This window comes from Myiozetetes cayanensis, unplaced genomic scaffold (assembly GCF_022539395.1).
Source record: "Myiozetetes cayanensis isolate MyiCay16 unplaced genomic scaffold, myiCay2020 scf5-8, whole genome shotgun sequence".
Classification (NCBI taxonomy): Eukaryota; Metazoa; Chordata; class Aves; order Passeriformes; family Tyrannidae; genus Myiozetetes; species Myiozetetes cayanensis.
Window position 1 is genome coordinate 29882539 of NW_026087742.1, and position 13327 is coordinate 29895865.

Sequence of the window (13327 nt, forward strand, 5' to 3'; positions counted from 1 at the left end):
CAGGCAGGACAAGCCCAAGTCAATGTGGTCTCAGCAGCTGAGAGAAATGGCCTGATCAGGAGATGAGAAGTTCCAGCGTATCCCAGAGCTTTGTGTCTGGACGAGGGGCTGGGGTCCCAGGGCGGTTGCTTTCCAGAGGTGCTTTGAGCTACAGCTCTGCTGCCCCTCACTGATGCATGACTGGGCTGAGTGTTGGACACATTCACACTCTTGTGCACAGGAATCAGGCACCAGCTTTTACTGATGTTGCTGTCAACACAAGGAAGACATCTTTCAGCCTGAAGTTGTTGAGGCAAGGCTGCAGGTTGCACGTGCCCTGTGGCTGCACAGTGCTCTGAGATACCTGGTCTAGTGCAACATGTCCCAGCACACAGCAGGCCATTGCACCAGACGATCTGTGAAGATCCCATTCAACCCAAACCATCCCGTGACACTGTGATTCTTTGTCCCTTCAAATTCCCCATCATTGCCCTGGAAAGCCCCCTCCCCACAGAGCCAGTGTCCCCTTGCCTCACGCTGGGGCACTCCACCAGAGCCCCAACCAGCTGAAAGCACCACACAGACAAGTGGCTTCACAGGGCTTCTTTTATTAGCAAACACTGGGGGAAATACCCTTGGAGTCCAGGTACCAGCTGGAAAAGGGCTCGGCAGTTGCAAGGGACTGTTGGAGGTTGGGGCCATCGCACAACACCACCACCTTTGTGCTGCTCTTTGAAAATAAAGAGGAGGGCACAAGTCTGCAGCTCTTCCAGTGGAGTTCCCAGCACAGCCAGATGCTTCTTCCTATGAGGATAAGGCACCATCTGGTTCTCCAGTGTCAATGCCAGAGCTGGGAGATCAGCTGCCACAGTGCGAGGAGGGCGAGTGGGAGCGGGGAGCAGCCTGCGATGTTCAGTGATGGGACGTCTTCCACTCTGGGACACCAGCACTCATCCTGCAACGGCAGCTGTCCTTAACTCCAAGGGTCATCCCCGGCAGACACATAATCCACCAACCCTGGGTCCATAGACCCTGAACCCCTGGAGTCTCTGCATGGAGGGATGGGATGTGCCCACTCCTGCAGCATGGACATGGGTACCTGCCCCCATTTGAGGGGACAGTCCCCCTTTCAAGGCCCTTCCCAGGAGCTTCCCATCCCTGCAGTGTTGGGGACCTCTCTAGGGACACCACCCCTTGCCTTGCTGCCCCTGAGCTCTGTGTCCCCTCAGCTCTTACCTGGTGGCCAGGACAGGGTCACCAGCTGGGCTGCCCCTCGCTGAGGTTGATCTGCTCCAGGATCTGGCTGTACCTCCGGGTGAGGGCGTTGGTGTCCCTGGTGAGGTGGGTGAGGACCTGCTGCAAGCCCGTCAGGTGGTGGGACAGGCGCTCCTCCAGCTGGGCGTCCACAGCCTCGTTGCTGTCCGAGGATGTGTCCGTGTCGCTGTCGGCACCGGTCAGGCTCTGGTCATTGACAGAGGCCAGGCCTTTCTCCACCATGGGCTTGATGGCCTTGAGCAGCTGGTAGCGCTCATAGAGGTCCGTGTGGCTGCCTGTGGCTGGGGCCGCCCCCTCCTCTTGTGGGAAGACCCCTCGGAGCAGGCTGGGGAACATCACCTCCTGCTCCATCTTCTGGGTGGCTGAGAAGTACTGCTCCATGGCTCCTCTCCCACAGCTCCGGCAGTGCTGCTCTGGGCTCTTCTCAGGCTGCCTCCTGCTCCCCGTCTCTGCTGGGGGCTTTTTGTGCACTGCCGGGGCACATCCCTCCTCTGCTGTCCCTCCTGCCTTGGTTGGGCTGCACGGCCATGGGGCCGGGCTTGGCTCCAGCCCAGCTGGAGCTCAGCCACGCCGTGTCCCTGGTTCTGTGCAATCTCTCCTGGCCCAGCCTCCCCGTGGCCTTCACCCGAGCTGGCTGGGGGTCCTGCCACATCCCCACGCCAGGAGCAGGGGAGCAGCAAGGAGGGAAGGTGCCTGGGGTCTTTCCCTCCGTCCCACTCCTACCCCTCAACATGTTCAGTTGTGGGGCCCTGTGAGAGTGGGTCCAGCTCCTGCCCGCTGGAGCTGGCAGTCTGCAAGCAGCTGTGCTGCCAGGGGGCCCTCACCTCCTCCTCTTCTTGCTGCCATGCGCTTGGGACGTGAACACTCCAGGGACATTGAGCAACCCCTGTCCATTACTGCCAGCCTGGACACAGCAGGAGACACTTAATGTGGAAAACCTCACTGGGGGTGCACTGCTGCATGGAATCCTACATGGGGTCATGGGGACATGCGATGGACACAGAGGTGGGACCAAACACCACAATGGAGAACTCCTACAGTCATGGAATGGAGCCATCACTGCCCACAGTGGAGCACAGATGGTGCCACCATTGCCCCTGTTGTCCCCGTTCTGGAGCAGAGGCCATGGCTGGTCAGTGGCCAGAACTGCCTATCTCTTTGTATCTTGCAGGATGTGGCAACTGGAGGAAATTGTTCTATTTTGGGAAAGGCCATGGGGCCCTTCACCCCTTTTGCAACCCTCAGTGGTGGCAGCTCTCCCACTGACCCCTCATATTCCAGCCAGGTGCTCATTCTGCCACCTGCCCTCTCCCCCTCAGACCTGAACCCACTGCTCCTCTTGTTCCTTTTGGGTACCCCTGGCATCTCTGGCTGTCCTGCTGTGGAGCCCAATGTGGCACTGACATGTGCACACACTGACAGCCCCATGCTCTCGGGATGTTTGGCCACCATGGAGTTGCCTGCCCCCGCGTGTCCCTGTGGCATGTGGCAATCACGGGATATTGTTCTATTTGTGGAAAGGCTTTGAGGTACTTCATCCCTTTGCAACCCTTGGTGGTGGCACCTCTCCCACTGTCCCCATTTGTCCCAGCCAAGTGTCCACAATGCCAGCCACCTCTTCCCTACCAGACCTGCCCCACCACCCTTCTTGTCCCTTCCCTGTGTCCCAGCATCTCTGGGTGTCCTGCCATGGGGCCCAGTGCTGCACTGAGGTGTGTGGGTGCTGCTGGCCCCACACAGGTGCCAGCTGGGAGCTTGGCCACATCAGAGCATCTGGGCCACTACAGAGCTTCTTGGAGGTGCAGGGGCATCCCAGGGCTCTGGGGACAGAGGGACACAGGGGATGCTCTGCCCTCCTGCTCCCCCCACCTCTTCCCAAGCTGCTCATAGTGACCATGGCAGCAGATTTGCAGGTGACTGGGGTTCAGCAGACTCAAGTTGCTCCCCAGCTCCCCATCCTTGGGACATAAATAATTACCGAATCCTCTCTGTGCCTCTGGGGACCCCATCAGCCAAAAAGGGTTCCCACATCCTGCTGTGAGAGACAGGGGGAAGCTGCCACTGCTAGCAGTGATGACAGGAGCAGGAGGAGGGGGACTGTGGCTGGAGCATGGCACAACCACTACAGGGGTGCAGCATTGCTGGGTCTGGGCTGAGCTGAACTGGCGGACCCAGCCCCAGGCTGGGGCCCAGGAGAGGCTGCTCAGGGCAATCAGGTCCCCTGGGAGATGCAATGAGATCCTCAGGTCTCTGGTGCCCCAGGCTCCATGTTTGGGCAAGCCTGTCCCTGACCTGCTGCCATCCCAGGGAGTCCATCCCCCGATACAGATCAGAGGTAGACTGTGCCACCACACATGTGTCCCCAAGTGTCCCCGTGTCATCCCTGGCACCTCCTGCTGTCATATTCCCCAGTGGCACTAGGGGAACCATGGTGCCACAGCTTCAGAGTCCTGAACACAGCCTTGCCCTTGCCTACCTCTGGTCCAGCTGCCCCACGGAGAGATGGGGATGCTGGGTCAGAGATGTACCATGGACTGAGAGCATGGCTGGGAAGGGACTTCATGTCCTGGGGAGTCGTGGCACTAAGCCCCCTCCCAGGGGCTGGTTGGGGTGACTCCTGCCCACATGTCCCCAGGAGAAAGGACATCTCCCAGCAGAGGCTGACAGTGGCTGTCAATGAATGTGTGCTCCATGAAATTGTGAATGACAGATTGGATTGGGCTGTGCTGGTTTGAATTTATAGGCAACTCCATGGTGGCCAGACATCCCGAGAGCATGGGGCTGTCAGTGTGTGCACATGTCAGTGCCACATTGGGCTCCACAGCAGGACAGCCAGAGATGCCAGGGGCACCCGAAAAGGAACAAGAGGAGCAGTGGGTTCAGGTCTGAGGGGGAGAGGGCAGGTGGCAGAATGAGCACCTGGCTGGAATATGAGGGGTCAGTGGGAGAGCTGCCACCACTGAGGGTTGCAAAAGGGGTGAAGGGCCCCATGGCCTTTCCCAAAATAGAACAATTTCCTCCAGTTGCCACATCCTGCAAGATACAAAGAGATAGGCAGATCTGGCCACTGACCAACCATGGCCTCTGCTCCAGAACGGGGACAACAGGGGCAATGGTGGCACCATCTGTGCTCCACTGTGGGCAGTGATGGCTCCATTCCATGACTGTAGGAGTTCTCCATTGTGGTGTTTGGTCCCACCTCTGTGTCCATCGCATGTCCCCATGACCCCATGTAGGATTCCATGCAGCAGTGCACCCCCAGTGATATTTTCCACATTAAGTGTCTCCTGCCGTGTCCAGGCTGGCAGTAATGGACAGGGGTTGCTCAATGTCCCCGGAGTGTTCACGTCCCAAGCGCATGACAGCAAGAAGAGGAGGAGGTGAGGGCCCCCTGGCAGCACAGCTGCTTGCAGACTGCCAGCTCCAGCGGGCAGGAGCTGGACCCACTCTCACAGGGCCCCACACCTGAACATGTTGAGGGGTAGGAGTGGGACGGAGGGAAAGACCCCAGGCACCTTCCCTCCTTGCTGCTCCCCTGCTCCTGGCGTGGGGATGTGGCAGGACCCCCAGCCAGCTCGGGTGAAGGCCACGGGGAGGCTGGGCCAGGAGAGATTGCACAGAACCAGGGACACGGCGTGGCTGAGCTCCAGCTGGGCTGGAGCCAAGCCCGGCCCCATGGCCGTGCAGCCCAACCAAGGCAGGAGGGACAGCAGAGGAGGGATGTGCCCCGGCAGTGCACAAAAAGCCCCCGGCAGAGATGGGGAGCAGGAGGCAGCCTGAGAAGAGCCCAGAGCAGCACTGCCGGAGCTGTGGGAGAGGAGCCATGGAGCAGTACTTCTCAGCCACCCAGAAGATGGAGCAGGAGGTGATGTTCCCCAGCCTGCTCCGAGGGGTCTTCCCGCAAGAGGAGGGGGCGGCCCCAGCCGCAGGCAGCCACACGGACCTCTATGAGCGCTACCAGCTGCTCAAGGCCATCAAGCCCATGGTGGAGAAAGGCCTGGCCTCTGTCAATGACCAGAGCCTGACCGGTGCCGACAGCGACACGGACACATCCTCGGACAGCAACGAGGCTGTGGACGCCCAGCTGGAGGAGCGCCTGTCCCACCACCTGACGGGCTTGCAGCAGGTCCTCACCCACCTCACCAGGGACACCAACGCCCTCACCCGGAGGTACAGCCAGATCCTGGAGCAGATCAACCTCAGCGAGGGGCAGCCCAGCTGGTGACCCTGTCCTGGCCACCAGGTAAGAGCTGAGGGGACACAGAGCTCAGGGGCAGCAAGGCAAGGGGTGGTGTCCCTGGAGAGGTCCCCAACACTGCAGGGATGGGAAGCTCCTGGGAAGGGCCTTGAAAGGGGGACTGTCCCCTCAAATGGGGGCAGGTACCCATGTCCATGCTGCAGGAGTGGGCACATCCCATCCCTCCATGCAGAGACTCCAGGGGTTCAGGGTCTATGGACCCAGGGTTGGTGGATTATGTGTCTGCCGGGGATGACCCTTGGAGTTAAGGACAGCTGCCGTTGCAGGATGAGTGCTGGTGTCCCAGAGTGGAAGACGTCCCATCACTGAACATCGCAGGCTGCTCCCCGCTCCCACTCGCCCTCCTCGCACTGTGGCAGCTGATCTCCCAGCTCTGGCATTGACACTGGAGAACCAGATGATGCCTTATCCTCATAGGAAGAAGCATCTGGCTGTGCTGGGAACTCCACTGGAAGAGCTGCAGACTCGTGCCCTCCTCTTTATTTTCAAAGAGCAGCACAAAGGTGGTGGTGTTGTGCGATGGCCCCAACCTCCAACAGTCCCTTGCAACTGCTGAGCCCTTTTCCAGCTGGTACCTGGACTCCAAGGGTATTTCCCCCAGTGTTTGCTAATAAAAGAAGCCCTGTGAAGCCACTTGTCTGTGTGGTGCTTTCAGCTGGTTGGGGCTCTGGTGGAGTGCCCCAGCGTGAAGCAAGGGGACACTGGCTCTGTGGGGAGGGGACTTTCCAGGGCAATGATGGGGAATTTGAAGGGACAAAGAATCACAGTGTCACGGGATGGTTTGGGTTGAATGGGATCTTCACAGATCGTCTGGTGCAATGGCCTGCTGTGTGCTGGGACATGTTGCACTAGACCAGGTATCTCAGAGCACTGTGCAACCACAGGGCACGTGCAACCTGCAGCCTTGCCTCAACAACTTCAGGCTGAAAGATGTCTTCCTTGTGTTGACAGCAACATCAGTAAAAGCTGGTGCCCGATTCCTGTGCACAAAAGAGTGTGAATGTGTCCCAGTCATGCATCAGTGAGGGGCAGCAGAGCTGTAGCTCAAAGCACCTCTGGAAAGCAACCGCCCTGGGACCCCAGTACCATCTCCTCTCTCCTGATCAGGCCATTTCTCCCAGCTGCTGAGACCACATTGACTTGGGCTTGTCCTGCCTGAGCATGGGCAGCAGGGAAAGGGTGTCCAGCCACCTGGGGCTGAGTGAGTAACTGTGGGAGCCAGGAACTCTGCAGTGGGCAGCTGGGGCCCAGGTCCAGAGCTACCCCACATCTGAAAGGGTCCTGGTCAGGTTCAAGAGAGGACAAGGACAGTTTCAAGGGGTTTGGGGCAATCTAGAGACGTGGAGATCTGTCAGCAGGAGGTGCTGGGAACAACATGGGATCATTTGGAGACACATGTGGTTGACATTTCCCCCTGCTGAGCTGTGGCTTGGGATGGGCTCCCCAGGAGGATGGTGGGTTGTGGGGAAGGCTTGCCCAAATCCCAATTTGGGTGTCTGGCCACAGACACCCAAGGAGCTAATTGCACTCCAACCAAAAGTCTTGGTTTCTACAGAAGCAAGTGCCACTTGCCAAGTTCTCAAAAGGGAACAAACACAAATCCCTGCAGCCAGCATCAGGATTTCAGAGCAGATCTGCCCACTGTGTCCCTCCTCAGCCTGGGCAAAGTTGTAGCCTTATCTTCTGCAGAGAAAATGGAGCATGAGGGGGATACTGGGAGAGACCTAGGCCCTCCCCATTGCAATGCCACCTCCAGGTGGGGCATGATGGAGCACTGCCTTTGGAGCTGAACACACAGTTGATAATACAGAGGTATTTTTGTTATTGCTGACATTGCCTGCACAGTGCCCAGGTCTTTTCTGGATTTTGTACTGCCATGCTGATAAGGAGGCTGGAGGTGTGTGGGTGTCTGGGAGAAGATACAACAAGGATTGGTGATCCCAACTCACCCGATGGATATTCCATACCATATGACATCATGCTCGGTAAATAAAGCAGGCGGAGGAAGAAAGAAAGGGGGAACTTTTGGAGTGATTGTGTTTGTCTTTACAGGTCACTTTTACCTGTGATGGAGCTCTGCTGTCCTGGAGATGGCCAAACCCCTGCCTGCCCATGGGAAGTGGTGAATGAATTTCTTGTTTTGCTGTGTTTACAGGATGGCTTTTGCTTTCCCTATTAAACTTCCTTTATGTCAACCCATGTGTTTTCTTGCTTTCACCCTCATCCCACTCGTGGTGGGGTGAGTGAGCAGCTCCTGGTGGTTCTTGGTGCCTGGCTGGGGTTAAACAACAACAGTGTCACAGGGAGGAAGGCCTGCAGTCACCTCCAGCCGTGGCTCTGGGCTCGGGCAGCATGCTCAGCAGCTGGAGAGGCTCGTGGTGCTCCAGGGAAGTGTCCTACCAGGAACAGGATGAAGCACTCCCCATCCCTGTCGAACATGACCAATGCCAGATGCAAGACGTTCCCAGAAAAGGTCTGTGACCTGGCACAGCTGGAAGGGCTGGTTGACGTCTCTTCTGCGCCACTTACAACCCCCCAGGACTTGTGTGTCTGTCTCTGAGAGCCACTGTCTGTCCAGCTGGCCCGGACCCTGGTGTGTCATAGGAACCTCCTGCCTGCTCCGATTGCAGGGCATTGCATCACACTGCCCCAGGGATGCGTCAAGCCCTCACAATGCCCTGCTGCTGCTGGACACCCCTGCTGGCCACAGCTGATAAGAGATGTTAGATGGCCACAGGAAAGGTCTTTGTCCTGGAAAAACCCAGCGCTGGTCCCAGCGGGATGTTGGCAGACGGGGCAGATCAGGCTGTCTCTGGCCTGGCAGGGGCTGCTGGCTCTGCACTGCCCTGGGCAGGCTCCCGGGGCACCCGCGTTGTTGCCATTCACCACAGGGAAATATGTTTTCTGTTCATATTGTTGAAGCAAATCAGGATGGCAGCACGTCCTTTAAATCTGTCTAGGGGCATCAAAGCCAGCAGAGAGCACTGATACAGAGGCCCAGTGTCAGGAAGACAAGATAGACAGAACACTTTTGACCTAAAATGTCAAAAGAATGGGAAACCCCAAATTCCCTCCTCTAACCAGGCCCAAGAAGTCCTAATCACACAACCACCCACCCCCAAGGATGGGGGCTGCCAGCATCCCCACCCCTCCCGCAGGGCAGGTTTCTCACCTGCACACCCCTGCCTTTCAATTTGGGGTGCTCTGGTCTCAGCTGTACCTCCTGCTGCTGCTGCCTCTCGCCTGCTCAGGGAGGTGCCAGAGGAAAGAACCTCACAAATTCACACTTGGACCCCCCAGGTCTGGCTCTGCTGTCAGCCAGGTTGGCTGTGAGCCAGTAAGGTGTCCTCAGGGGAAAGGCAGTGGAGGGAGGGGGTCCTTCCCTTCTGCTCAGCCCTGGTGAGGCCTCACCTCGTGCACTCTTTCCAATACAAATGAGACATAGGGCTCCTGGAGCAAGTCCAGCAGAGGGTGACAAAGATGATTAAGAGCCTGCAGCATCTCTCTTGCAAGGAAAGGCTGAGGGAGCTGGGCCTGTTTACCCTTGAGAGATGACCTAGAGGGGATCTCATCAACGTATATTTGTGTCTGAAGAGAGGTGCCAAGAGAATGGATCCAGGCTCTTCTCTGTGGTGCTGAGCAATAGGACAGAAGACAACAGGCAGAAACGGATGCACAGGAAGTTGTACCTTAACATGAGGAAGAACTTTTATAGTGTGCAAGTGACTGAGCACTGGAACAGGTTGCCCAGAGAAGTTTTGGGTCTCCTTCCCAGGAGACATATCTGGACACAATCCTGAGTAGTACGCTCTCAGGGACCCTGCTTAAGCAGGGCGGTTGGATCAGATGACCTTCAATGGTCCCTTCCCATTTTACCCATTCTGTCAATCAGTGATTTAATCCATCTGATTGTCATTTCCCTTTTTAATGTAACCAGCTTTCAGCAAAGACATCTTCCTGCCCAGGGGGACACTCATCCCAGTCTCTCTGGGTGAGGAGGGCCCACAAGGGATGGGCAGAGCAAGGAGAGGCAGTGGCTGCAAACAGTGGCTGGTGCAATCACTTCCACCAGGCAATCCAAGGAGCTCTCAAGTTCTGCTGGAACATCACCCGGGAGAAAAATCAAACCCTTGAGAGGTATCCAACTGTCCCATCCCTCTGTACAGCACAGGCAGGCAGCAGGGGTGAGGGAACAGCACCCAGGGCACGGCCAGAGGCCTCCCCAGGGAAGAGGTGCTTGAGTAAGAGCTTTGAGACGCTGCACAGAGCAGAAAGTCTCACCAAACGTGCAAAGGGACAGAGGCACTGCAGGAGGAAGCAGGGCAGATGCTGAAACCCAGCAAAAAAAGGTAATTAGACAAAAAACTCACAACTGGAGCATCCTCAACTGGAAGTGTTTTAACCCCAGAGGTGCCAAGCACCCTGCAGTGACATTGGTAAGAGCTGCAGTTCCACAGCCCATCTGGAACATGTTTGCATTCAGTATGTGGATTCAGGAGGCAACAACCGAGTGAGAAAGCAGAAAGGTTGGATCCTCATCGCCAGAAAAGAAAAAGCAACATAAGAATGCAAAACATAGAGAGGGAACTAATTAGGAAGTGCATATATTTTTGTTAGCTGTTCAGAACTAATTTCACAGCAAGACTTTGGCTGCAGCAGCTTCAGGGGCTGGTCAAGTGCATGCTCAAGGGTCAGGAGAAATAAAAAGGAGGAACTTACACAATTACACTCTGGGATTTTTAAAATATTTGCTGTGTGAACAATCTCCCACTCTCACAATTAAAACAACTGAAAAAGGGATAAATCAAAGTTATTATCCTGTTACAAACATCAGTCACCCACATATTGACACACCTTAACAGAAGAACAAATAATTAAACACAAAGCATTTAATCAAGCTTTTATTACATGAAAGCGAGTAAAGCTTCACTTCCCAAGCCATGGACGGTTCAACAGTTGCAGCCACACTGCCAACGTTCCTGGTGTGGCATGAATTCATCCTGTGATGTGTCGCCACTGGAGAAATCCTCAGCGGATTGGGTAGAAATCCTCCAAAAGCTCTCCTATTCTTTTCTTTTCTGCAAGAGGTAGGAAAACCTAATCAGCATTTGAGATCGAGCTGTAACATGTTTTATATTAAAGTCTTAAGGTTAACAAAGCCACCAAAAATCTGATTTTTGCTACTAACAGTGAATCACCGGCTTGCTGTTTTAACTATATGCATAATTTCTTTCCCATAGGGCTCTCCACAGATCCCTGTGAAGGGATCTCCATATTAACACTTTTTTATTTGTACGTACTCTTTCCAACATGACACGATGCGGACCACAACCCAACAGCCAGAGTCACCCAACTGTACTGTGTCAGAAAATGGACAGTTTTCACCAAAATTTGCCATGGCCTTGTTGGACTCAATGACTACATTTAGTAAAACACTGCTGCTCTTCACCACAGCACTGAGCCAATGGCATTTCAGGTTTCCTGCCATTTCTATTTGCTCTTTTTTCATCTGCTCTGGTTGTTTTCTGAATATTCATCACGCAATTTCTGAATCTACATGCACAAGCATTTTGTAGAAAAAACAGTACAACTGTGATGTTACAAGAATAAGACCTGAGATTTCTATTTTCCATTACTTTATTTCTTCTTCAGTGGTACAAGTTTGGTCTATTCTTATTTTCCTTTTGTTCTGCTATTTCTATATTAAAATAAGCTTTTAAGAGGAAAATAAAAATATCTATTTTCATATCATACAATCCTTAATACTGTTGCAATTTAGATTAGGAATAAGCAGGAGAGACTTAGCCCAGCAACATCTTTACACACGTTAGCACTTGTTAACTAGTACATAAAGCAGGCTGAGATCTCACTTAAAAAACCAACTCATCATACCTGCCACCTTAAAGTCTTCTGGGTGATGCCTGACGTACTCCAACAGCTCTCTGTCCGTTTTGGCATGGATGTATTCCGTACGTTTCATTAGGTAGTAGCCAACAAACCACCCCACGGTGGTGAACAGGATCTGGCGGTGAACACCTGCAGCAGGAAGAGGAACGTCCATGTGCCCCTGTCCCAGTCCCTCTCCCTGGGGCTCTCAGGCAGCCTCCCGCTTTCTCCAGCCCCTCCATGCCCCAGCTCCTCCCTCCCTGCTTTCCCCCAGTGAAGGTCCCTACACACCCACACCTCCCATGGCCCCTGCCAGCTCCCCCTGCCCCAAGAGACCCCCTTTCCTCAGGGCTCATTCCTCTTCCCACCCTCCATATCCCTCAGAGAGTCACCTCAAATCCCCTCCACACCCATACCATGTCCTTTTCTCAGTCCCCTCCAATTACTTCCAATCCCCCTGGCCAAGAGACCCCTCATTTCAGACCTCCTACCCCTTCACTCCCATCCCCTCACAGAGACACCCAAAATCACAACAGAGCACCCCAATCCCCTCCACCCTCCCATCACTCCTCACTCAGGGTTCCCCTCCCTCCCCATTTATCCCTCAGTGACCCCAAATGCCACACATTCCTTTCACCAAACCACCATACTCTCTCGGCTCAGGGCCCCCTCCCCTTCAACCCTCAAGGTCATCCTAAATCCCACATACCCCCGTCCCCAGCCCCCCAAATCTGCTCTACTACTCCATCCCCTCACTTCAGGTCTCCCTTCCCTTCCCCAGCCCCTATATCCCTCATGGTCACCCCAAATTCCGCACACCCGCTCCCGCAGCCCCCTCCTCTCCTTTCATTTATCCCTCAGAGTGACCCCAAATCCCACAGACCACTTTCCAAGTACCACATTCTCCCTCTACCCCAGCCCCCGTATCCCTCACTATATCCCTTCTTATATCCGCCTTAGGGCCCCCTCCCCTTCACTCCCGGCCCTGTAACCCTCAAGGTCACTCCAAATCCCACACATCCACTCCCGCAGCGACCCTACCCCCTCCAGCCCCTCGCTCCTGGCAGTTTCCCCTCCTCCCCCTTCGTTTATCCCTCAGAATGACCCCAAATCCCACACAGCCCCTTCCCCAGCCCCTCACCTCAGCCACCCCCGCCCCCCGCCCCATTCTCCCCTCTCCTCAGGCTCCCCCTTGTCCCCCCGCACCGGCTCGGAGGACGGGGCGCTGGTTGAAGCTGTTGTTCAGCATCGCCGTCATCCACCCGACGAGGCCCAGCCAGGCCGAGACCTTGTTGAACAGCGGCGGCGGCGGCAGCGACCGCGACTCGTCGGGCAGGAACGCCATGGCTGCGGCCCGCCGAAGGTGACCGGGCGGAGCGGAGCGCCGGCTGCGCCTTCCCCCGCCCGCCCGCGCCGCGCTCCCGCGTTCCGCCGCCTTCCACTGATTTTGGTTCTTTCACCAAAAAAAAAAACCCATCCCAAAATCCAAACCCCCCGGCCCACAAACCCACCCGCCCACCCCCGCTCGAGGCTGAGCGCTCTAGCGGCGGTCGGGTGGGGGATCCCCGCAGCCCTGAGCCCACGGGGTGAGGCGGCCCCGCTGCCTGTAAATTAGGGGATTAATAAAGCACTAAAATCGAAGCCCATTTAAAGACTGAGACCTACACCATGTTGTTAGTTTTTGCTTTTTTAATCATTACGAAACCACATAAAATCACTTGCTACCATAGCAGGATTGATGGAACCATTAAAAAAACCCCTTGCATTAAAAAAAAAGACACCACCGGTCCCAAAGGCTTGTCAGCCTATTTAGCTTTTCTCCACACAGGAGGCTGGGCAGTCACTGCTCCCCAGTGGGAGATGCAGGAATCACAGAATGGCCATAGGTGGTCACCTCAGTCACTGTCCCGGGCTGAATTTCACAGAATA

At 55.6% G+C, this 13327-nt stretch overlaps 3 protein-coding genes across 5 annotated transcripts; 1 reads left to right on the plus strand and 2 right to left on the minus strand.

Moving 5' to 3' along the window:
* Window positions 1-567: 567 nt before the first annotated feature.
* LOC126649594 (thyroid hormone-inducible hepatic protein-like) lies at window positions 568-1705 on the minus strand. Of its 2 annotated transcripts, none has more exons than XM_050333907.1 (2): window positions 1216-1705; window positions 568-946 (listed from the first exon to the last, which is right to left on the minus strand). In XM_050333907.1, exon 1 carries the CDS (start codon window positions 1633-1635, stop codon window positions 1234-1236), a length of 402 nt encoding a protein of 133 aa, XP_050189864.1. In that variant the 5' UTR covers window positions 1636-1705; the 3' UTR covers window positions 568-946; window positions 1216-1233. The 2 variants fall into 2 exon arrangements, with proteins under 2 accessions (XP_050189864.1, XP_050189863.1); XM_050333906.1 differs by having other exon boundaries at window positions 568-934; window positions 1216-1703.
* A 3276-nt stretch (window positions 1706-4981) lies between these two features.
* Window positions 4982-6145, plus strand: LOC126648964 (thyroid hormone-inducible hepatic protein-like). 2 transcript variants are annotated; one of them, XM_050332712.1, is made up of 2 exons: window positions 4982-5497; window positions 5767-6145. In XM_050332712.1, the coding sequence occupies exon 1, from the start codon at window positions 5012-5014 to the stop codon at window positions 5477-5479; it is 468 nt and encodes a 155-aa protein (XP_050188669.1). In that variant the 5' UTR covers window positions 4982-5011; the 3' UTR covers window positions 5480-5497; window positions 5767-6145. The 2 variants fall into 2 exon arrangements, with proteins under 2 accessions (XP_050188669.1, XP_050188668.1); XM_050332711.1 differs by having other exon boundaries at window positions 5779-6145.
* A 4255-nt stretch (window positions 6146-10400) lies between these two features.
* NDUFC2 (NADH:ubiquinone oxidoreductase subunit C2) lies at window positions 10401-12782 on the minus strand. The gene is made up of 3 exons (XM_050332637.1): window positions 12605-12782; window positions 11405-11548; window positions 10401-10590 (listed from the first exon to the last, which is right to left on the minus strand). Exons 1-3 carry the CDS (start codon window positions 12741-12743, stop codon window positions 10541-10543), a joined length of 333 nt encoding a protein of 110 aa, XP_050188594.1. The 5' UTR covers window positions 12744-12782; the 3' UTR covers window positions 10401-10540.
* Window positions 12783-13327: the final 545 nt, after the last annotated feature.